The sequence below is a fragment of the Myxine glutinosa genome, chromosome 13, assembly GCF_964187855.1.
Source record: "Myxine glutinosa chromosome 13, kmMyxGlut1.1, whole genome shotgun sequence".
Classification (NCBI taxonomy): domain Eukaryota; kingdom Metazoa; phylum Chordata; class Myxini; order Myxiniformes; family Myxinidae; genus Myxine; species Myxine glutinosa.
In genome coordinates this window covers 43,242,709-43,268,348 of record NC_136273.1, presented here as the reverse complement: position 1 = coordinate 43,268,348, position 25,640 = coordinate 43,242,709, and the positions used below count along the sequence as shown (strand labels likewise).

The following is a 25,640-nucleotide window of genomic DNA, read 5'->3' as shown; positions in this document are numbered from 1 at the left end:
ATTGATACATCATCCCTAAACTTGTGAAATTGATACATTTTCCCCAAACTTGTGACATTGATACATTATCCCTAAACTTATGAAATTCATGCATTATTCCCAAAATTGTGAAATTTATACATTATCGACAAAACTTGTGACATTGATACATTATCCCCAAACTTATGAAGTTTATGCATTATTCCCAAAATTGTGAAATTTATACATTATCGACAAAACTTGTGACATTGATACATTATCCCCAAACTTATGAAGTTTATGCATTATTCCCAAACTTGAGAAATTTATACATTATCGACAAAACTTGTGAAATTGATACATTATCCCCAAACATATGAAGTTTATGCATTATTCCCAAAATTGTGAAATTTATGCATCGACAAAACTTGTGAAATTGATACATTATCCCTAACTTGTGAAATTGATACATTATCCCCAAACTTATGAAGTTTATGCATTATTCCCAAAATTGTGAAATTTATACATCGACAAAACTTGTGAAATTGATACATTATCCCAAACTTGTGAAATTTTTACATTATTCCCAAACTTATTCCCAAATTCCCAAATGTTTGGGGTAGAGGGGGAAAGGAAGGAGGAAATTTTTTCCCATGCAAAGAGTGCTTCATAACCTCAGTGTTGCACAGGTAAAAAAGGAAGTTGTAATTTGGCGCTACCATCGCCAGGTCACAGAAATTTGCCATCACCCAGGTGGCGCTACACAGTACACATTAAATAGAGAATTTACACCCCTCTCCCGGTCCCCCACACCGCCGAATGAGGCCGCAGCCACATTAGTCTAGTAGGAAGACTAGGTCCCCCTGCACCCCCCGGAGATATACTTCTAATCAGTGTTTCTAGATTGGAAACAATGTGTAGAAAATGACTAGCTATGGCCCCAAGCTGAAAAAATGTCCCACATACCATTTTTATGCAAATTACTGCTGCCATTATCAAAAAAACGATTTTTGACATATCTCAGCCAATATTGCAGATAATTGAAAAATGAAGGTGTCTAGACCCATGTTTTGAAGGGCATAGATCATGATAGAACTATTCATAACATGATTACATGTGTCTATGGTATACTAGTATGCATATTAATGCTGTAATTACAAAATAATCAGTTTTACAAATGATAAGGATACGTTAATACTGCAGATAACTTAACATGGTACATAAGGGGTCTAAACCCAGGTATTTTCAAGGTTAAATGTCAACAAGATGCTCCTGAGTCTTGCATAGGGGCGGGACATTGGCAGTAACATTGGTACCACTCAACTTTTCTTCCCACCATTGACTTTGTATTGCGAGAGATTTTCACTTGCTTATTTAAAGGTTTCTCACCCAGCCCACGTAAAATCTACCAACTCCTGCTGTTAACTCCCAAACATATTTTTTTATGTTATCCAATCACAGTGCAGAAATGACAGACTAGAGATCCAAATTAGTGCTGCTATAGCTGCCATTTTACATTTCCATCCATGTAACATGCGCGCTCGCGCGCTCGTATCAATTGGTAATGTCGCGCGCTCGTATCAATTGGTAACGTTGATGTTATTGAATACCTCAGTTGAAAGTTCAGTCTTCCATTCCATCTGTGTGTTGTTCTTGGTATTCATCCTCCAATCTAGCCAGGTAAGATGCTAACTATAATGTTACTCACACTCTTGACTTCAGTTTCTGCATGAAATCATAAACAGGCAGAATAACAGCTGAGCCAGCTAGCACCATGTTAGCTAACGTTAAAGCTAGCCTCATCTATGTACAGTATGTTCCTAATGTCGGTGTAACTTAAACTTTTGTTAATGCCAAACATGAGACATATCTGTTGACTTCTGTATATGAATTGAACCAGAAAGAGGCACGACAGCTGAGCTAGCTACAGTAACTTAGCACAATGTTTCATTGGCCTAGATAGCTAACGTTAGTGTGGAAGAATTTAGATGTTTTAGCTATTAGCACTTTTGATGCCACTAAACATGGTTTAGTCAGCTAAAAAGTACCCTAGTGTAGAACATGACTCAGAACCTCTGTTACCTCACTGAAAACTCAGAGCCTCCTTTCACAGGCACTTTTAACATCATTCGTGATTTCTTATTTGTCATTTAACAGTGATGGTAGACATCGACAGCAAGCATGCCCAAAAGAAAACGGAGTGTAGAACCTGCAGCCCAAAGCTCTCCTCCTACATGCATCCTTCATGTACCATCCATGTCTGATCATGGGGATTTCACGCCCCTCCGTAAAATTAAAGGATCTGCTTCAGAAAAACTGCAACTGCTTCAAAAGATCCGGGATAGACGTCTCAACCAACCGCATGACTCCCCATGTCGTATGCAATCAGTATGTGATCAGATCCCGGCAACTCTTCCTGATGACCTAGAAAGAGTAGGATATCACAGCAAGTGTTATAAGCACTTTGTCCGCCACTTTCATCGTCTGGGAGATGATACAGAACCAGGGCCATCAACCTCATCATGGCATCACTCTCCTCGTAAACCAGGAGGTTCTGCTGAACCCATCTTCCCGCCAGAGTGTATATTTTGTGAGAAAGTTGAGACCAAAGATGCTCATCGCAATACTGAGAGGCCTACAACCTTCCCATCCTTTAAAAACAAAGAAAATGCATGGGAGCAAATCGAAACACGGGCTGAGAAAATGGGTCTCTATCGACTCCATCGAAAGGTGAAAAACAAAGACCTCTTTGCATGTGAGGCCAAACACCATCCGTCATGTTTTAAAGCTTTCCGCACAGCATTCTACAACTATGAGCGTGCGATTCACAGAGCCGAAGCACCAAAGGAGCAGGCTTGCATGTCAGCCGCCCATGAAAAGGCATTCAACTCAGTACTGGAACACATTCAAACCCAGGTCATCCAGCAGAATAAAGTTCTACAGCTTTCTTCCTTGCGCTTGCTCTATGTCGAGGAACTGAAACTGAATGGATATGAGAACTCAAATTATCGGTCAGAGAAACTACTGAAACGCCTACAGAATGACCCAATCAAGGAGCATATCCACTTCACGAAGGTTGATCATGACAAATGTGATGTCATTTCTTTCTGGCTTGTGCACAGCTCAAACATAACAGTTTCCAATGCTCTCGCACGAGCATTCACACTCGGAAGCACAAACAAGAACCTCCATCATGCTGCTACCATCGGATACAAGAACGCTGTAGTCAGAACACCGGACACAGACATCCTCCTGATCCTGCTCCACCATGCCCACAACATCAAGCTGACGGTGTACCTGGATACAGGGTCAGGGAAGCATCGCCAACTTGTCAACGTCTCTGAGCTGGCAGAATCCCTGGGAGAGGACTACTGTGCCACTCTCCTGGGGTACTATGTGTTCAGCGGAGAAGACTGCACCAGTGCCTTCAAAGGGAAGGGAAAAGTCGGGCCCTTGAAAAAGCTGGAGAAGAATCCCAGGTTTCACAGGGCATTCGGTGAACTGGGTGACAACTGGGATGCCAACCCTGAGGTGGAGAGGCAGTTAGAAAAATTCACCTGTGTGATGTACGGCCAGAGTCGCGAGTCATCAGTGGACATTGTCCGTGCCAAGCTGCTACGAAAAATGGTGGGAGAGGACAAGACCCTCACATCCAAGTCCAAGGTTGATCTGGCTCGCCTTCCTCCATGCCAGTCTGCCCTGAAGCCGCACATCCAGCGTGTGAACCACCGCGTAGCATTGTACAAAAGAGCCGATCAACCTATCATCGAAAAGCCAAAACCTTATGAGGAGCAAGGATGGATAAGGACTGATGAAGGACTGTTGAAACCAATGTGGTCCAGTGGTCCCATCCTACCAACCTCACTGGTGGATCTTCTGAACACAGGAGAGCACGAAGAGGAGGAGGAAGAGGAAGGAGAAGAAGAGTTTGACTCTGACGATTTCGATGAAAATGATGATGACTGACTCAGTGTAGAATCACTAATGCTAATGATGTTTATCTAAAACAAGCAAGAGAAGAGTGGTCACATTGAGTGCTAGGACTATTTTGACAGTTGTAATATTTAGAAAAATAAAACTTTGTGTTAACGTCTGTGTAGACGGACCTTAATATGAGTCTATTATTTCGTAAAACTGTGATTATTTTGTAAATAAAGCACTAATTAGCATACTAGTATACCATAGACACATGTAATCATGTTATGAATAGTTCTATCATGATCTATGCCCTTCAAAACATGGGTCTAGACACCTTCATTTTTCAATTATCTGCAATATTGGCTGAGATATGTCAAAAATCGTTTTTTTGATAATGGCAGCAGTAATTTGCATAAAAATGGTATGTGGGACATTTTTTCAGCTTGGGGCCATAGCTAGTCATTTTCTACACATTTTTTCCAATCTAGAAACACTGATTAGAAGTATATCTCCGGGGGGTGCAGGGGGACCTAGTCTTCCTACTAGACTACATAGCCTATGTTACACCCCAGACAAAGTTGTATTTGTATTTGTACCCCGAGAAAAGTATAAAAACATTTATACGCGGAGTACCCCGCGTTGCTCAATCGAAAAATAAACATTAACATCTTTGAAATGAGGGCAAATATAATGGAAAAGCAATTACATCCAAATCAGAATCCACCACAAATGTCAAATCATTATTTTGCCTTTTTGTTGAATATATGCTGGTGAATGTGCCGTTCATCACGTTTCTGAGTTAAGTATGATGAAGTTCAGGAAGATGAAGGAGCCTTACCACCAACTTCGTCCGCTTCTGGAATTGTTTTATTGAGTACCCCGCATTGTGCTTGTGTTAAAATGTCTGGTAAATGTTTTGTATTTATTTATGCGAATGTGTTCTTTATATACAGTCACGTGAAAAAGAAGTGCACCCCATGTAAAGTTTTGACTTTTTCAACATATTTCAACATACAGCTATTTGATCTTCATTTCAACAATATTGATAGATAAAGGTGATATAATTTAACAAATATCATGAAACATTTACATTTTGTAGTCCATTGTATAATTTAAATAAACATAAATGCAAATTTCGCATGTGGAAAAAGTAAGTACACCCTTGGCTCTAATAGGTGGTATTGCCCCCTTTGGCAGAAACAACCTCAAATAGGCATTTCTTATAACTGTCTACCAGTCTCTGACATCGACTGGGAGAAATTTTTGCCCACTCCTCCATGCAGAATTCTTTCAGCTGTGCGATGTTTGAGGGGTTTCTTGCATGTCCAGCTCGTTTCAAATCCCCTCACAACAATCTTAGCTCTTTCACGAGCCTCAATTCAGTATACCAAAAAAAAAAAAAAAAAAAAAAAAACCATCTCGATGAGATTTTGATCCAGGCTTTGACTTGCCCATTCCAGAACCCTCCATTTCTTTCTTTTCAGCCATTCCTTGGTGGATTTACTGGTATGTTTAGAGTCATTGTCATGTTGCAAGGTCCACCTTCGGTTGAGCTTCAACTTTCCGACAGGTGGCCTCACCCTCTGGCACAATTAAGACCTCATAGTGGATTCTATGATGGGGAGGTGCCCAGGCCCTGATGCAGCAAAGCTGCCCCAAACCATAATATTTCCACCACAATGCTTTACAGTTGGTATCAGGTTCTTGTGGTCAAATGCTGTCTTTGGTTTTCGCCAAACATGTCTTCTGGTACTGTGGCCAAATAGCTCTACCTTTGACTCATCTGTCAAGAGCACATTGTTCCAGAAGTGCTGGTCTTTGCCTCGGTGTTCATTGGCAAACTTTAGTCTTGCCCTGATGTTCTTTCTGGACAGCAAAGGTTTCCTCCTGGCACACCTCCCATGTAGATCAAATTTGTGCAGCCTCTTTCTAATGGTAGACTCGTGCACTTTGACATCAACAGTGGCAAGAGCTACCTGTCGGTCCCGTGATGAGATTCTGGGGTTCTTGGAGACTTCTTTCAGCATCTTGCGGTCTGCTCTCGGGCTGAACTTGCTGGGGCGGCCTGGCCTGAACAAGTTGGCAGTTGTTTGGAATCTTCTCCACTTGTACATGATCTTCCGGACAGTCGAATGATTGATTTCAAATTGTTTGGAGATCTTTTTAAATCCCTTCCCAGACTCGTAGACATCTATAACCTTCTTTCTGAAGGCCTCAGAGAGCTCTTTTGATCTAGGCATGGTGACGCCGCACACTTCAACAACACAGAGCAAACCAAACTAAATGTCTGAGGTTTAAATAAGACAGGTTCCTCCAAGATCCTCTCTAACGATGTTCTAATCATTTGCACCTGAGCTGGTGCACCTGATTCTAATTTTAGGTATTTGAAGATAAATGTGGGGGTGTACTTACTTTTTCCACATGCGAAATTTGCATTTATGTTTATTTAAATTATACAATGGACGACAAAATGTAAATGTTTCATGATATTTGTTATATTATATCACCTTTATCTATCAACAATGTTGAAATGAAGATCAAATAGCTGTATGTTGAAATATGTTGAAAAAGTCAAAACTTTACATGGGGTGCACTTACTTTTTCACGTGACTGTAACTGTCATTAATCAAAAAGGCTTGGGCAGTATGGAGCGATTTTTTTTTAATCCAAAAAAACCGAACTTTTTTTTTTCCAAAAAACAATTTTTTGCCTAAAACACTCCCAGTCGCAGTCATTGATGAACCTCTGAAAGTTTGACAAAGATCCGTTCAGCCATCTCTGAGAAAAATGGCGGCACATAGACAAATGGCTCTCTCATATACAGTCGTAGATTCCCAAACGTGTGAAATTTTACATAATCCCCAAACGTGTGAAATTTTACATTATCCCCAAACGTATGAAATTTTACATTATCCCCAAACGTATGAAATTTTACATTATCCCCAAACTTGTGAAATTTATACATTATCCCCTCTTTTTTTCAATGAAAGTCAATTATCATTGCATCCAATTGTTACCTTCTCATCACTGCCTGAGACCAAACTTTGAAAATAAATGAATAAATCCTCCAGGGAATGCAAATGCATTTTATTCCTTCTACAAAAAAGACAACCAGAACACTTTGTGACAGTTCCTACTGTCGTCGTCTTCAATATGCAGTTTAACATTCGAAATCCTGACAATTTCAAATTGCCAAAACCATGTTGACAGGTCTTTTTTTCCTTCCCATGTCAAACACAGTAAATGAAGCGAATACGTGATGAAGTGCACCAGGATACCCAAGATAACCACTCATGCATGTTTATTAGGTTTTAGACGATATGCCTTCAGTCTCAAAAGCGGTGATTATGTGAATTATACAAAGAATGAACAAATAGATTTTCAAAATCATTATAAAAGTTATAAATATGCATGTGCACATGCCAAGTCATACCTTCCCGAAGGGTGGAGGGACATGGAGAGAGATGGGATTGAGGACAGAGTGGGAGCTGACAGCAGAGCTCAGTAAACTCTGGTGAGAACAAGAAAGAACTGACAAAGCTTGTTTCATTTAAATTCTCAGGAGTTGCTTAGAATGGACCATTTTAAGTCTTCATGAAGCAAAATTTTCCACAGCTGAAAGGTCAGAGATCCTATCGCATATTCTGTCTTATTAAACAGGCCTGATGGAAACTTGTTTCAAGAATAACTGAGGAGCTATTTCATTTCGAATTACTAAGAAAAAAAAAGCCGTATAACTAACCTGGTGAAGGTGATCGACTCAAAAGGAGGGTTGGGTGTTCGTGTGTGTGTCATCGACTCAAGGGATGCACACACACACCCACACCGTGGAATCTGTCGTGCGTTCATCTGTTTCCCGTTTCCGGCGGTTGCTTCCTGCGCTGCGTTTGAAAAGCTTTAACAGTGCATTAAGGGACGACCTAAAGATCATCACAAGTTGAAAAACCATGCCAATGTTGTTAATAACAGTAACCTATACTGAATGTCTTTGAACAATGGGAAATCTTTTAATTTTAAACATTGTGACCTAAAAATAATGTTTAATAATAAACTTCAAAGAGGTCCACAATAAACTTAAATTTCATACTTGTTGGACCGATGACGTAATTCGTTAGTTAGAGTGTCCTCTCTACATCGAGGACATTGGCATTTCAAACCCCGGCCAAGTCATTAGTTATACATTAGTGTATCAAAGATTTTAAATATGGTGCACGTTGCTTTCAAAGCTTGACACTCAACATTTAAAAAGGATAGAGCACACGGATATATATCGAGAGAGAGAGAGAGAGAGAGAGAGAGAAAGAGAAAGAGAAAGAGAAAGAGAGAGAAAGAGAAAGAGAAAAGTATGGAACTGCTGCATGCCAAGGACTTTGTGCACCGTCCATTCCCGTCTCACCACAACGCAGCCTGTCTCAACCCAGTGCGGTTTGATCTGGCGGGCCATCCTTTATCATGAAAAGGTAGGCAGCTTACCTGGCCATGCGTGGCCTCGAGGGAGCAAGGGTTACCTTACGCTCTCTGACCCGGTGTGAGGCGTCCTCATTGGCGCACACTAACCAAGGCTTTCCAAAGGGTCAATTGTGGTGCCGAGGTAGCGGGTAGATTCTTGAAGAATACCACGGTGGCGCTGTAGTGACGGTACTTCCCACCTAGAAAGGGTGAGGAATTGGGATGGATGAGTGGATGGATTGATGGATGGAAAGATGGTTGGAAAGATGGGAAATCACACAGCGGGGAAGAGCCTGCCAAACCCACACAACACATCTTTCCTGTGCACTGATACAAAGGGATGGGATCTGACTAAGCACACCTCCGAGTGAAATATCTAACTCATGGTCTCTTACTGTATGTGTTGAATGTATAACTACCTGGGGTCTTTTTTCCACAACCACAACACTATATTTTGTTATTGACTAACACAACAAAGCTACTAATAGTGAAAGTGTTTTAAGACTGTTCTCATGACCAATTTATTTCTTTATCCAGGGAAGTAGAGGTTTACTTGGACCTCGAGGTACTCCAGGTCCACCGGGTGTACACGTGAGTGGGTTTATTATACATTTGATTCCTGGTTAAAATGACAACCTTGAATAATTCGGCACGGTATGTAGATAGATGTTGCGATTTGAAATTGCATTTTCATGAAATCCCGGCGATAGCGAAGCATTTATTACAACACATGATCTCGATTCTCGATGCTTACCTGCACTCACGCTATATAATACAAGCCTTCGTGTTTATGGCAAAACTAATATACAAATCAATAAACAGAACGTTGTAGTTTTTCAAAATGTAAAAGGATCAAAAGCATTACTGAAGTCAAAAATCACATGTGCACAATTTTTTTAAACAGAGGTGACTGTTTGGTTGTTGATTCTCGGATGTTTCGTTGTGAATAAAACACTTATCAAGTGGTAAAACACATTGATTTTCATTCGGGAAACAAATTGAATCACCCAGCTCGTTATAAACTATGGCTGGAAATCCTTAAATTACATATTTCACTAACTAATGTGGAAAATGGATGTTATTAAAAGTGATATACCATAAATGTGGTTTACTCAACTTGTCATCCTTCAGAGGTTGGCAAAATGAGTATAGCTTGGAGGCACTGCATCAGCGGCACAGCCGCGCTCCCGGCAATGATGCACCCAGCAGCCATAGGCTGCATAAGAAATTTTGTTTTTACCTTAAATGTATTTTATCAATAAAAATACACAATTCTACACCATCGTAGCACATATTATATAGCCAAAACACATGGTGTTGGAGAATATACCATGCACTGAAAGCACAACATACACCATTATATTTCAACATACACCATTGAATCCCGGTGGGGCATGGTATATCTCAAATACGTCACATCTCCAAAGCGCACAGAAAAATAATTAAATTACACCAAATTACACCAGCATGCTCCATTACCCACAACACCGTGAATTATACAATCGACTTGGAAAAATAGAAAATATAATGATGCACAGGAAACTGTGGCCCAAATTACATTATACAACAAAATGTAACCATCGCCTTAAAATGACTATGTGCCCACAATTCAGCTGTTTCAGCATCCTTTCAGTAAATGGTTGGTGTTATAATTGATGTCGAGGAAATTGTAAGTATTTAAGCCTCCCTTATAAGATGAGGGAGGCTTATAGCTGTTGTAGAGTTTGTTTCAACAATTAGTGTCCCCAATTTTCAATGGTACCCCATAGTTTAATAGACCTTTAGGAGTACTAAACCAACATTTAGGTTTGTTGTTTTGGCTTCTTCCTTTTTTCTGCCAATATCTGAGCTGTATCTCGGAGCGAACTGGGACTTTTTGAAGGAAATTTTACATCAACAATGGGAATATAAATAATTTTTGTGGAGTTTACCTAATTTTTGACCTTGACCTATTTGAAGGTCATGCCCTATTTAGACAGTTTAACATATTTTGTGATTACTCGACTAAGGTTTATTCAAATAGAATGAAATTGCCCTCCAGATAGCTTAGATTAAGGCACATTTACATGTAATTTACATACATTATATACATCATTAAAGGTCAAGGTCAAATGGACCTGGCCTGAAAAAATACGTTTTCAATCATCACTCAAGTTTTCCAAAGTGGAATCTCAGAAACCACTTGGTCTTTCAAGATGTACTTGGATCATAATAGTGGACCTGCGCTGAAGTTATGCACCTGATATTTGATTTATATCCTTGACCTACATTTTTTGGATTGTGACCGAATTAAAAAAAAAATTCCTTTTTGATCATAACTTGAATATTTTTTCTATATATAGAGCCTGGTGTTGGTTTAGCAGTTAGGGTGCAGGCTTGGGATCCTAGGAGCCTGAGTTTGAATCCCAGTTGATCACTGATTAATGCCAGGGGGGTTGACTCGGCCTTGTCATCCTTCCGAGGTTGGCAAATTGAGTACCAGCTTTCTGGGATGAATGATCCCGGTGTGTACCCCAATTTAGAATAGGTACACCGTATCCCTGCGCATCGTAAGAGGTGACTAAGGGTTGGTGTCATGAAGGGCATCCGGCCACAAAAACATTGCCTCAAACAGGGAACCATGATTGTCATGGGGCCCGCAAGGCTAACCCCCACTCTAGCGGGTCTAGCAGGGAAAAATGGCCTTAAAATGATCATTCATTCATATTCACATAAACACATATATATATATATATATATATATATATATATATATATATATATATATATATATATATATATATATATATATACATATATAATATATATATACGCATATATACTTACGCTCACATATGGGGTTGGCCTACCAGGCACGTAAGACATCGGCCATTATAAAGCTTGCAGTGTTAATTGTGGAAAATTTCTGAGGAGATTTGGTTGGCTCAAAAGCGCAGTGGCCTGTCACCACGTAAGTGATGAAGGTCCCTGGTTCGAGTCCCAGGTTGAGTCAGAATTTTTCACACTAGCCCCACACAGGAATATAATTCCTGTTTATTAAAAATTGTAGATGAGTTAATCTCCAATGCACTTCTGCATATACTTGCATACACGTACATACGCATATATACTTACGCTCACATATGGGGTCGGCCTATCAGGCACGTAAGACATCGGCCATTATAATGCTTGCAGTGTTAAGTGTGGAAAATTTCTGAGGAGATTCGGTTGGATCAATGGCGCAGTGGGCTGTCACCGCGTAATTGATAGAGGTCCCTGGTTCGAGTTCCGGGTTAAGTCAGAGTTATTCACACTAGTCCCACGCAGGAATATAATTCCTGTTTATAAAAAAGAATATATATATATATATATATAATTTTAATCATCTAATTGAATTAAACATTTAATATAAAATGTTCATGTGCACATGCTTATTTGTTAAAAAGTGACTTTAAGCATCAAAGTTAACTTTCTGTGAATTTCCCAATATGGTAATTTTTCTTTGGAAGCAACCAAGTCTTCCCTTCTGGGTCTCTGATTTGATGCTGCAAAGCACGTATTTACAGCACAAGAGCATCACAGCCAGCAGGGACGCACAAAGGTCTCCAAGTCATGTTTTAGACATGACTTGGTTGCCTCCAAGTGAAACCAAGTAATGTCTAAAATGACCGTTGACTGCCTTCACAGTATTTACTGGGATGTTAACTGGAGTTGCAACATTGCTGTTTCGTCACGTTGCCTTTTGTATGTCAGGATTTAAAGTTTTAATAAATGATCAGGTGTGGTAACACTTGGATTCAAACTTTGAATCTATCCTTGTAAATGCTTAATTTAAAAAAATTATTGTCTTATTTCTGCTGAAGATAACACTTAATCTCTGACCTCCAGGGCCCTTCTGGATCAGATGGATCACCTGGTCAGAAAGGAGCCGTGGTGAGTTCTCTGTATCCTGTTTCCTCCTGTCTCCACTATTCCTTTTCCTCTCCCTGTATTCTCCTTTACGTCTAGTTATCAATGACATTGCTATCTAGGCCTGTGTACACACATGTCTGATATTCCAACTGCACTCCTTTATCAATTTCTCATTACCTGTTTTTAGCTTATCGGGAATTGAAATTCCAGATAAGGTATTGTCATTGTGCACCGTCAGTCGGTCCGTCCGTCTCCTGTTTTGGTTTCTCTGGCCAAACCGCTGGGCCGATCTGGCTGGAATTTGACAGCAAGGTTCCGCTCCTGACTGGTAAGGGGGTTGCAAAACTCATTCCAGTCACATGACTTTAAGCATGTCAAAATTGTAGACTTAGTAAATTCCTTCAAAAGTCTTTTTCTGCAGACCCACCAGTCAGAATGCTACCAAATTTGGGTTACAATATTAGGCCAGGGTAGGAATGTTAAATTTTGGAGGTCATGCCAAATACGTGACTGGATCACAGTAAATCGAGATAAAAAACTTAAATTTAGAATATTTACATTTAAAATCCTTATTTGCAAATATGTACAGTACAATAAACGGTCACTTTGTGCCTTCCTGATTATATATATATGCGTTGGGGTGTTCACGTGTTATACCAAGGGCTTACTTACAGTAGTCCAAGAAAGGCCAATGTATTCTTTATTCTCCAAATTATCATTGTATATAAATAAATAATTTGCATACTCAGCTATATTCAGAGTGCCGGTTCTGCAGAAGCTGTTTCTTAAGCAAGGGTCACAATCCTGGATGGGTCATCACTTAACGCTGGATACTCAGCTGAGGGTCGAGGAATTTGCAATTTGTTCAGGATGCCTAAGCTGACTCACTTCCTCTTCAGGAAGGGCACCATGGGATCTTTAACCTCCACCGACTAATGCTGGCAGATGAGACACCCGGTTTATCATCCACCTGAATCACGGCACACGCATTGATGCTTCGCTCGACCTGCAAAACACAAGGATGACAGTTCATAGCTAGGTATTCAAACCCAGGTTAGACAGCTCAGAGATGAGTGCACATACCTCTAAGCTATCCGGCTAACATTTTCTTTCCAATCATATCTACTACTTATATAAGCCTGGTGTTTGGCTTAGCGGTTAGGGTGCCGGCTTGGGGTCCTAGCATCCTGGGTTCGAATCCCGGTCGATCGCTGAATTAACGCCAGGGGGGTTGACTCAGCCTGTCATCCTTCCGAGGTCGGCAAATTGAGTACCAGCTCACTGGTAATTCCCTGTGTGTCGCAAGAAGCGACCAACAGGGTTGGCGGCAGGAAGGACATCCGGCCATAAAACATTGCTTCAAAAAAAGGGGACTACTGTGCCCCCCAAAAAGGCCAACCCCCGCTCTGCGGGGAAAATGGCCTCTAAAGGCGGTTTTATATCTACTACTTATGTCTTCTACAGTGAAAAATAAATAAAACCCACAGTAGTCTTGGAATGTTGTGAGTATGTTATCGGTAGAACGTTTCAACACCCCTCGTTTTGCACATCCTCAACTTGCATATCACTTGTCTTCCCCAACTTCGTTCTCCCCCTCCATCCCCACTCTCCGTTTATCCATTACCCATAATGCTATGCTTCTTTACAGCATTTAACATGTCATCCCGTGGGCAGCAAGTGAAATTATATTTGAAGGATACTGATCGATACTCGGTGGAATGTGTGAGGACACATTCATGTCACGGCATGATTTTGTCTCATGAGTGTCCACACACTGAGGTCATTCGTGATTATTCTCTAAGCGATTATTTTCGTTTTTCCAGAGTCCAATTTTGTGTTGAAAATTGTAAATGCACCCATTTCTTGTCATTGTATAAGGCCTTTTGTTGTTACCTTTTCGGTGCATTAAAGTAGTGAGATTGGCGTGTATATAAATAATAGGTTCATATGCGAGTCCTCTCAAACATTATTTGTGTTAAAATTTAAAATTAACATTGAAGGTGGCTAATCCAGCCTGAATGAAATTATGGACACAATGAGGAATTTCAAATATAACCAATTTCAGGATGATTGTGACTCCGGTTCCATCCCGACGTGACATCTCGCCGTGCTATTACCTCCATTTCCACAGTTACTTCATCATTCTTCTTTCCACGTATTTAGTCATTCGATTGTGCATTCATGCATTCACTTGCTCACCCTGGCTACATTGTGCTCACCTTGTTTATCAACTCAATCAAAAACTGCAAGATGATGAAATCGGTCTACTTTTAAGACATTATTGATTTCATCATTATTTTTTATTGCTTGCAATACTGCTTATTTACATTACAACCTGTGCAAGGCCAAATAATGGGCAGACAGGATGGCCTAGAGGTACGCACACTCACCTCTAAGCTGTCTAGCCTAGGTTGTAATCCCGACCCAGCTATAAACCAGCATCCTGGTGTTTCACAGGAAGGGTGATTCATCAATGTGTGTGCCGTCCCATGGATGGACGTTCAACTGGGCCTCCCGTCTGCTGCCATTAGTTGGTGGACGTTAAAGATCCCATGGTGTCCTTCGTGAAGTGTAGGCGAGCTATTGCTGGCACCATTAGCAAATTCCAGAATTCCAACCCTAACCAACAGAGGGCATTGCATCAGTGGCGCAGCCATTCGCTCAGCCAATGTGCAGCTTTGTGCTGCAGACTAACAAAGAAGAAGAAGAAGGCCAGTGATAGATGGGATGAAACTTGTCCTTTGTCTCTTGCATATGATTTCGGTACAGGCTGCAAGCCTTAAATCACTGTAAAAATGATAATAACAATGCTTCTTTAAGATAAGAGTTTGTACGCACATTTTAGCTTTCTCCAATGATATTTTTGTAAAACACACACACACACACGCACACTAACTATGCATCACTGTGAATTCCTTTGGTTTATTCTCTCACAGGGACCTCAAGGAGAGCCAGGTCCACCGGGTCAACAGGGCAACCCAGGTTCTCAGGTGAGAGAAACTCCAACCTTTCTACTCCCCCATCACCAATGCCTTTCTGTTCAAGGTACTCCATAAATGCTTAATGCCACCTGTAATAGACACCTTCCAGACTTCAATGGAAAAGATTGCCACTTTTCCAGATCAAAAATGGTCAATTCTAAATTGCTATAATGGAGGACTTTCATTTGCTGTTAACATTATTAGGTTTCTTCTAGATACCTATTGCAAGGAATACCTATTGTTTTTACTATACCTGTAGTTTATTCTTCTTCTACCTCCCCCCCCCCCCCCCTCCTCCCCTGTTTCCAGGTTTGAAAACTTTAAAACCAATCATCTTCAAACGTTGGTCTCATTGGCAATACATTTTCTCCAAGTGATTGGCTAGACCTGCAGAATTATTTTACTGCTAATTATGACGTTATAGGTCACGTGGTATGGGTGCCATCTTGGAAAAAACCTTCAACTTTGCCCCCTATATCTCCGAAACAGCTCAATGGAAAAAAATGAGACGGCTCATTCTAAAGAACTCTGCATTGGGACCAAAAAAATACTTATTTAGGATATTAAAAGTGCTAACGTTATGAGGTTAGAATTCGACAAGTAGAACCCTTGATGCCATGACAATGATATCGTATGTGCATGACCTAAGTGAAAAAAAAAAATCAGAATCCCAAAAATTTCCACATCATCGGCCGCCATGTTGTTTTTCGTGAAAAACACTAAAAAACCCTTTTCTCCTAAACGGCTGAACAGATCGAGCCCAAACTTTGCATGTATGATCGCATGCCCAAGACGAACAAAAGATCCCTGGCCCTGATGTCATAGGTCACATCGTTTAGGAGTTATGACGTTCTGAAGCATAAACTTAAAAACCTATCTCCTCCCTCATTTTTGAAGATATCGAGTGGAAACTATATACAGATGTTCCCCATATCGGGAAGTCAAAACGAACGATAATCTTAAAAAGCTTCTATCTCTTGAACCGCTGCATTGATCGACGTGAAACTTTAAAGTAATGTAGCTGTCATCAAGTGGAATAAGAGTTTAAAATTTCAACATGATTGGTTGTACGGTGGTTGTACGGTCTGGAAGGAAGAAGTCGTTATTGTTAGAAGAAGTATAAACTCAACTATTTTTCTTCTCAGGCCATGTGAATGATTGAGCCACTGCCTATTTTTTGAATTTATTTCCTTTAAAAATAATTTTCTCTGCAGTCGTTGGACTGATGGACTGGAAATTTTCACCATAGGAGTGCGTCGGCCTGTAGAATCTGTTAATGGTAATTATGACGTAACAGGTCACGTGGTACAGGCGCCATCTTGTAAAAATCGTAAAACTTTGCACATCTATATCTCAAAAAGCGCTGCACAGAAGAAATTGAGACATGTCTCATTGTGAAGAACTCTCCATGAAGCATAAACCATGTGAATGATAATGTCATATGTGCCTCCATTATGACGTCATAATTTGACAAGGACAAAACTTCATCCGATCAGGATGAAATTTCTTGAACATCATCTAGGGATAAATTTATGGGGTACTTTTTAAAAGAATGACGTCATAGGTCACGTGGTTCGGCCGCCATATTGTTTTAAGAGTAAAGCCCAAAAACCCGTTTTCTCCAAAACGGCTGAAGAGATCGAGGCCAAACTTTACAAGCATGACCGCATACCCATGACAAACAAAAGTTTTGCGGTTGCTGACGTCGTAGGTCACATGGTTTGGGAGCTATAATTTTTTGAAGCATAAACCTTTAAAACCTACCTCCTCCCTCACTTTTGATCATATCGAGTGGAAACTTCACACATGTGTTCCCCATGTCTGAGTGCTAAAATGACCTTTTTGGAATTGTGATAGGTCACATGGTTTGGCAGTGATAAAAATTCAATGGGAATCTTAAAAACCATGTATCAACTGAACCGCTTCATTGATCGGCGTGAATCTTTAAAGTCATATAGAAGGCGTCAAGTGGAATAAGTGTATAAAGTTTCAACATGATTGTTTGTTTGGTTTGGCAGCCATACATAATTGAATGGACATATTTTAAAAATAATTTGTCTTGAACCACTTGATTTATCAACGTGAAACTTTACACGAATGTAGATGTCGCCAAGTGGAACAAGTGTTAAAAATTTCAACATGATTGCGTGGACGGTTGGAAATGTAGAAGTTGTTATTGTGTGAAGAAGAAGGAACCCGACATTTTATCTTCTCCAGCCATGTGACTTTTCGGTGTAGGTTTAATTATGATGAAAGTGGGGTTGTATGAAAGCAAGGTTGTATCAAAGCGGGTTTTTATCAAAGCGTGTCCGATGAAAACGGGGTTGTATCAAAGCGGGGTTGTATCAAAGCGGGGTTGTATCAAAGCGGGAAGGTGGAGGAAACCGGTCATCACTGCCAGCAGTTATAATGTGGCAGTTCTCGTTCTTATTATTATTATTATTATTGAGGGACAGATAGTTATGGCATGGGTGGTGATGCAAAGGCCAATTATATATGTGTTATGTCGGTATATTATCCACAAACAGGAAGGACTGTGGTGAAGAAGATGGAATTCAGAGACGCACTGGAGAGGATGATGGGAATGGTTGAGCTGTAGGCGATGCTGTGCATTGTGAGGGACTTTAACACGCATGTGAGAGTTGTGGCGCTGAGTGAAGAGGAATGTATTGGTAAATTTGGTTGGGGAGGAAGGAATGGAGAGGGTCAAGAGCTGTTAGAGCTGGTGTCATGGAATGGGTTGGCCATAGCTGGTTCAAGCTGTAAAACTACAAGATTACCTCTAGTCCAGTGGACAGCATAGAACAGATTTGGATTTGGTGGTGGTAAGGAAGCGACAGCTGTGGAGGATTGCAATGCAGTTGCGGGAGAGCATGTTACCTCCCAGCACAAGCCTGTGGTGTTTGTGATAAGGATGAAGAAAAGGAGGGAGGTAAAGAGCAGGGGTCGCGAAGGTTATTAGGTGGGGGAAGTGTAGGTGAAACGTCACTGTAAAGTAGAAAGAGAGGGTTTTTTTTTTTTTTGTATACAGAATCGAGGCTCGTGAAAGAGCTAACATTTATCACACAAAGAAAATCAAACAGACAAACAAACAGGGGTCCCAGCCACTGATTGACAAAATAATAGGAAAAATAGGAATTCTGATCACAAAAAATAGGAGTTTAATAGGAAAAAACTAGGAAGTAATAGCACAGATTTCAGCATTGGAACAACATCGGTAGCTTTATTGCTGCAAGATTTATGCAAATACATGTACATGTATGGGCATGGACACACCCCCAATGAACTTGGGCCCACCCATCTTAACATCGACAACAAAAACTATGACTTCTTCTTTTTGGCAGCCACCATGGACTCTATCAAAGTCTGCTTTTTCTTCTCCACTTTTCTCTGCGCCTCCCTGGTTTCCACCATACGAGTCTGTGTCTCTTGAATCTTTTTCTGAGCAGACTCAAGCATGGCCTGAGCTACTGCAATTTCAGTCATGTCACCTTTCTTAAGCGCCACCTTAAGCTTTTTATTTGCTTGATCAAGCAGACTGTTGCTAACAGTCAGTGACATCTGCTGAGATGACTCTTTTGCTGCCAGAGATTTCTCTGTTTTCTTCAAGTCCTCGCTCTTACAAGACAGCTCCGCTGCCTTCTCTACAGCAATCTTAGCTGTTCTCTCTCTTTCTTCTTTCTCTTGCCTGGTTTTCTCCCTGGCTTTCTGTTCATCTTCCTTGGCTTTTCGTTCTTCTTCAAGTCTCTGCATATAGTGCATGTGAGCAGAACGTCCTAACGAGAGGAGTCCCTTTGTGACTGGGACCATTTCGGGCCGGTCACCATACAATCTCATGCCATCCATTGTTGCACGGAGACCATTGATTGATGCCTCGCTCAGACTAACTCTCTCCTTGGTGACACTTTTCCCACTGATTGAGAACGCGCGTTCCACGTCACTGTTTCCGTGAGACAGTGCAAGGACAATCCTTATCATTTGTCTCACTTGGGGGAATTTACAGTTTCCCGTACAGCCTTTTAAAGCCAACACTTTTCCCCAGTAACTGTCCACTCTCTTCATGCAGACTTCTTCTTCATTCTCCTGTGTTTCCTGGGACCAGTCAGTAGGAATGGCTTCCTCTTGGTACACCTTCCATTCATCTGCAATGCTGTCACTGTCAATATTCCTCTTCAGCTGTCTGGACAGGCTCTTGGCTGATTCAAGAGACCATGCAGCAGTCCTGTTTTGTGGCTGCAGACATCTGGCATTCTTCAGGATTTTGTTTGTCAATGGAAGCTTCTTTTGTAGGTGTACTATGGCTGCCTGGTAGCACTTCCTCATCCCAAGATACATCCTTTCCCTCTCAGAGACTTTCAACTTAGCGATACACCGTCGGGTATCCTCTCCCACACCCATGGATTCATTCTCCAGCTGGTTTGCAACAATGGAAACATCAAGGTTTGAGATGTCTTTCACAGCATCAACTGAAGGAGTCTTCATAATTCTTCTGATCAGTTTTTTGAGCAGGTCATGGAGTTTGTCATATAGAATGTGCACAAGTGGTTGCTCTGACTGGAAGAAGGTGAGGAACTCTGCAAATGTTGCTGCCAAGAACTTCAGGAAATGCAGTTGAGCTTTTATTTCCGGTCGCTGTAGTTCTGTTTTGATTCTTTTGTACCTGGGTTTAAACATGTCCTTTGGCTGCTGCTTTGGAAGAAATACCAAGAAATACTCTTTGAGAGATTCCCAGATCTCTATCAGCCGCTCCACTGCAGGTCCCAGTGTCAACCACCTGCACTCGACATGCTTCAAAGGCTTTTTTGGAACAGCACCCAATTTATGCTGAATGTCTTGAAAATCAACAGATCTAGCAGCAGAGCCTTTGAACCAGTAGAAAATGTCCACTGCAAGCTGAGTTAGGTTTCCACAGTACTCTGCAAGTCCTTTGGCAAAAGCATTGTGTACTGTATGGAGAGTACATGTCCCTACATCAAGGAGACCAGGGCCCCTGTTGTCGAGAATGGCTTTGTCAATCTGTCTCCACACAGTGGTGCTCACATTAGGCCCATCACTGCCGAGCATGATAATATCCTGAAGCTGCAGTTTCGATTCATCCAAGGCAGAGATTATTTTCCTGGACAAATCTTCTCCAGTTGCATGACCCATGAGGTAAGTTTTGAGGTGAAATACTAATATCTGTTCCTCGGCATCAGACCAATACCGTACACGGATTTCTAGTTGCTTCAAGTTCTGTTTATTGGTGGTTTCATCATACATGAGGCTGAAGCCAGAAGCTGAATTCTTAACATCAGTGACTATCATGTCCTGAAAATAAGGACCTGTGGCTTCGCTAATGAGATATGAAACTTTCGATGAGCTCATTGAGAAACCATCCGGGATAACACCAGGAAACATTGCCTGCAGAAGATCCTTCAAACCGTCACAGGAAGAGTAGCTCAGATTCGAACGAACAACTTTCAATGTCCATAGAAGTTCTGCTTTTGTAATAGCGTCTTTTTTGGACATACAGACTAAAGCTGCACGACTTGGCTCATCTGTAGAAGCTGACCCTGATGCTGAAGCAGATGAAGTTGATGGTTGAACGAATGTCAGCAACGTCTGTGACCCACCCAGCAGTTCCTTCGCACGCTTCAGGTGCCCTTTGTTTTGGGCATGTTGTGTCAGTTGTTTCACACCCTGATTGTCACACCTCACTTCCGAATGGCACAACGAGCAGTAAGCTGAGAACACTGAGGACTTGCTAGGCTGACACCAGTCAGAAAGCCTACATCCATGTCCACTTTTCAACCACTCTGGGTTAAATTTAGTTCTCCCACCAGGCATTATACTGCTGGGAGTATACCTGTCAAAAAGAAAACAAATATGAGATAAGATTAAATGAATTAGCATAGAAAATCCTAACCTGTTAACGCATGAAGTGGAAAGAACTGTGAACCAAACAGTTTTTTTTTTCAAAACTGAAACATAAGTTAGTAAAATAATGAGAACAAACAAAGTAATTTAAAGGCAAATCAACAAATTTCTTACCGGTCTGCAGATTATACCTGAAACAAGAAAGATGATAAATAACATGTCCTAACATGTTTACCACCCGATAATTGCATTTTCTCCACTGCTGAATAGCTTGAACACTAATCTGAGTTCAAGCTAAGCGATGACAATTCAATTATGTATCTTTGGTATTGTTGTTGTACTATCTTCAGAAGATTATGAAACAACAAGACTTTAACAGTCTTTATTGTTTTTTGTTTGTTTGTTTTTTTATTGTCCTACATTGCTTGCATTACCTATTGTGCAGCATTGCGTATGTACATTTTAATTCTACTGTAATTTTGTTAAAAGCTGAATATGCAACTACCACACGAAAGTATACAGAATTAAGTTGTAATCCCTATTTTGTGTCGTGGTCCTTCTTTATTATCTGCAATTAAATGATGAAATGTGTGAATTGTCGATTGAATTAGTTCTTTGCCAAATACTATTAGTTTTAGGCAAAATACAATCTCATTGTAATAAGCGAAAGATTGAGTTAAACATGTAGTATCAAATGTCAATGTTTAGCAAATTAGTAGAAAAGTTCAATTTCAGGTAGAATCTTTAGGGAAAGGTTGTTAGTGATAACTGAATAACCGCAAAGTTCACAGTTGGTTTTGTTACTCTAAGTAAAGTACAAACCTTAAAAATTGAGCTCAGCTGAACTTTTGAAATAAGACAAAGGACAATGATAATGGTCAAGGTATCATTCAGTCATTCTTCACAAAGTATATGAGATAATCCAAGAGAAATGCGTGATAAACATAGTTATATTATTTTCATCTCATTTTATCTTTTATAATTCTGTTACTGAATAGCATGAAGCACGAATCATAAAGGTAAAACAATTGTTTGGAAGGATATACTTAATATTAGGACAAAGTCAAAAATAACAATAACATAATATACATAAGATATACATATCATTTCCAGTCGAGATCAATAACAACACGTACTTTACACCATGGTGTAAACGACATGCCTCCACTTCGTACAGTATTTATTTGTGACGTCATCACTGCATACTCAATTTTTCCTCAACACTGCACTTTGTTGAGTCCTCAAAAATGCACTCACCACTTGTGAAATCGATCGAACAAACGGTTTTCGAGAAAAAGACAAAGAGACATATGTTCTTCGGGGATTTGAGCTTAAAGTCGTTTTGGAAATTTGTCTTGCGATTATGGACCCAGAAAGCAATTCCATGGCTGACGATTGGTATAGGAATGTCTGTTCTGACGCTTAGATACAGAAATTCTACTAATTAATATATCAATTTAAATTTTGGAACATTGAGGGTTAAAAAATAGGAAAAATAGGAATTTCCACCAAAAAATAGGAGATTTATAGGATCCTATTAAAAAGTAGGAATAAATAGGAAAAATAGGAGGGCTGGGACCCCTGAACAAAATATATAAAAAGAGGGGCGGTAGACAAGATGGGGAGAGAAGGGGAAGCACACAAACACAACATTTGAGAGCAGGGACATCGGGAGATGTGTGGGAGGGAGAGGGCTTGGGGGGAGGAGGCGTGGGAAGGGGGGGGGGGGGGAGGGTGGGAGAAGTATAAAACACAAGGACACCAAGGATTTCCAGGAAAGAAGTTGGTATTTCAAAAAAGTGGATTTGAGATGTAACAAGCGGGGGTAGAAAAGATCAAGGTTTTGGATGGGGGAAGATAAGAGATGGTGGTGAAAAGATGTTTTAAAGACCTGGAGGGAGGAGTGGGATTGAAAAGAGTGAGGGAGCTTGTTCTCGAGGCGGGAAAAAAGAGGAATGAAGGAGTGAAGGTGAGCAGAGAGTCTTGATTTTGGCAGTTTAACCATAAGAGGGTTGCAGGCAGATCTTGTGCGACCTGTAGGAATATTTGGGGGACAGAGCCCAGAGAGAGCTGGGGGGGGGGGCAAGGCCGGAGAGGAGTCGGTAGAAGACGGAAAGACCACCAACCTGCCTGCGGTGAGTGAGTGAAAGGCCCTCGGAGTTAGCTTCATCGCGGGAGATTCCAATGATTCTGAACGCTTTGGTTTCAACAGCGTGAAGACGAGCTAGGTGTGAGGCAGGAGCACCAGCCCAGAGCCGAGAGCAGTATTCCATTGAGCTGCGGATGAAAGCCTTGTATGTGGTGAGGAGCTCAGGTGTGCCAAGGAAGGACTTTGCACGACGGAGGATGCCCTGTCGGCGACTGGCTTTGGAGGCCAGATTTGAAATGTGGTTTTCCCACGAAAGGTCATGGCAGGTAGTGAGACCCAAAAGCTTGAGTGACAGAACTTCTTGGAGAGGATTATTCAAAAAGTGGATGGGAGGGTTGTCCAGTCGGTCTTTTTGGAGAGACATCGTAAGACTGTGAGATTTGTCAGGATTTAAAGACATGTTCCACTTGCTTGCCCAGTCTGTGTTTTGTCCAGGTCTGCAGAGAGTGAGGAGGCTGCAGACTGCCGATCTGAGGGATGAGGAATGGAGCGACAGAGAGGAGAGTCATCAGCAAAGAGATATAGCGGATTCTCAAGAAAGTCAGAGAGATCATTGATGAATGAATGAATGAATGAATGATCGTTTTAAGGCCATTTTTCCCCACTAGAGTGGGGGTTAGCCTTGCGGGCCCCATGACAATCATGTTTCCCTGTTTGAGGCAATGTTTTTATGGCCGGATGCCCTTCCTGACGCCAACCCTTGGTCACGCTCTTACGATGCGCAGGGATACAGTGTGCCTATTCTGAATCGGGGTACACACCGTGATCATTCATCCCAGCAAGCTGGTACTCAATTTGCCGACCTCGGAAGGATGACAGGCTGAGTCAACCCCCCCGGCGTTAATTCAGCGATCGACTGGGATTCGAACCCAGGAGCCTCGGATCCCAAGCCGGCACCCTAACCGCTAAGCCAGATCATTGATGAAGACCAGAAAAAAGCACAGCGCCCAGAACACTGCCTTGGGGAACTCCAGCCTGAACAGGAAGAGGAGATGAGAGAAACCCATTCAGGGCCACACGTTGACTTCGACTTGAGAGGCAGTCCGCCAGCCATGCGTGGAGATTTCCATGGATACCAAAGGAGGAGAGTTTTGTGAGCAGAGCGGGGTGCCAGATCGTATTGAAGGCACGTGATATGTCAAGGGAGACAACTCTAATTTCCTGTTTGGCATTGAGGACCTCCATCCATTGTTGAGAAAGCAGAAGCAGGATGTCCAGAGTAGAGTGACCTGGTCTGAAACCAAATTGATGATCAGAGATCAAGCCATTGGAGAAGAGGAAAGATTTCATATCCGAAGCAATGATGGATTCCATGACTTTGCTGATAATTGGGAGAAGGCTGATTGGTCTGTAGTTGCTAGGATCTGTTTTTGCACCTTTTTTGTGCAAAGCGGTGATGTTGGCTGATTTCCAAGCAGATGGCAGATGACCTTGAGCAAAAGAGAGGGTGAAGAGAACACAGAGAGGAAGTGAAAGAGCGGAAGAACAGGATTTTACGACCTGTGGGCTGATGCCGTCAGGTCCAGTTGCAGAATCAGAGTCGAGGGTTGACAGAAACTTTTCCACCTTGTCAGGAGGAAAGGACACAGAGTCCAGGAGCAGCTGGGTACGACTGGGTACGGTGGGTACAGAGAGGGATGGGTTTGGGACACAAGATTTAGAGGCAAACACAGAGTTGAGGCATTCAGCTTTTTCACGTGTGGAGTCAGCTGTGTAGTCGTTTGAGGTGAGGGAGGGGATGGAGGGGGAACAAACACCAGAAACAGATTTGACCAGATGCCACCAGGATTTGGAAGAGGGAGACAGATAAGAGAGTTCGGCCTTGAGAATGGAGAGATATCGTTTCCTGGCTCTCCTGAGGGTGGGCACACACTTGTTTCGGGCTTTGTGAAAGGAAATGAGATTTCCTTCCATTGGATTTGCTTTCCAGGAGACGAAGGCAAGTTGTTTCTGGGCAACATCCTCACCACAAGATGCCGTGTACCAGGGATGGTAGGAAGGGTATGACAACTGAAGACGAGATGGGATAAATCTGTGCATGAGAGAGAGAGCAATTTACTTTGGAAGAATTCCCAGGATGAGTTGATGTCAGAGGCGGTAGAAATGGGAGACCAGTCCAGATGATTGTGGCTGCTTGAAGACTGTGCCAGTTGGCCTGAGTGAAATGCCAGACTCGCCGACGCTGAGGAGGCTCTCTGAGAATGGTCAGAGAGATGTCCACTTTAAGAAGCACATGATCAGATGAGCCGATTGGAGCAGAAGAAGAGCAGCAGACATTTTCAGGGAAGTTAGTCATAACCAAGTCCAGAAGAGAAGATGCTCCGTTGACTGAGATCCGGGTCGGGAAATTGACAGATTGTGTTAGTCCCAGTGAGTTGCAGAAGTCCTTTGCTGAGGAGCCATGGCTGGTGAGAGAGGTACCCACACCCAGCCAACTG

General features: G+C 41.6%; 1 protein-coding gene across 1 annotated transcript in view; it reads left to right on the top strand.

The window, feature by feature from the left end:
- The window catches only part of COL5A1 (collagen type V alpha 1 chain), a 505,662-nt gene that overhangs the window by 208,159 nt on the left and 271,863 nt on the right, over positions 1-25,640 (top strand). The window contains exons 21-23 of the mRNA XM_068102230.2: positions 8,863-8,916; positions 12,193-12,237; positions 15,153-15,206. Coding sequence (XP_067958331.1) covers positions 8,863-8,916; positions 12,193-12,237; positions 15,153-15,206 — 153 coding nt within the window. The remainder of the gene's footprint in view (positions 1-8,862; positions 8,917-12,192; positions 12,238-15,152; positions 15,207-25,640) is intronic.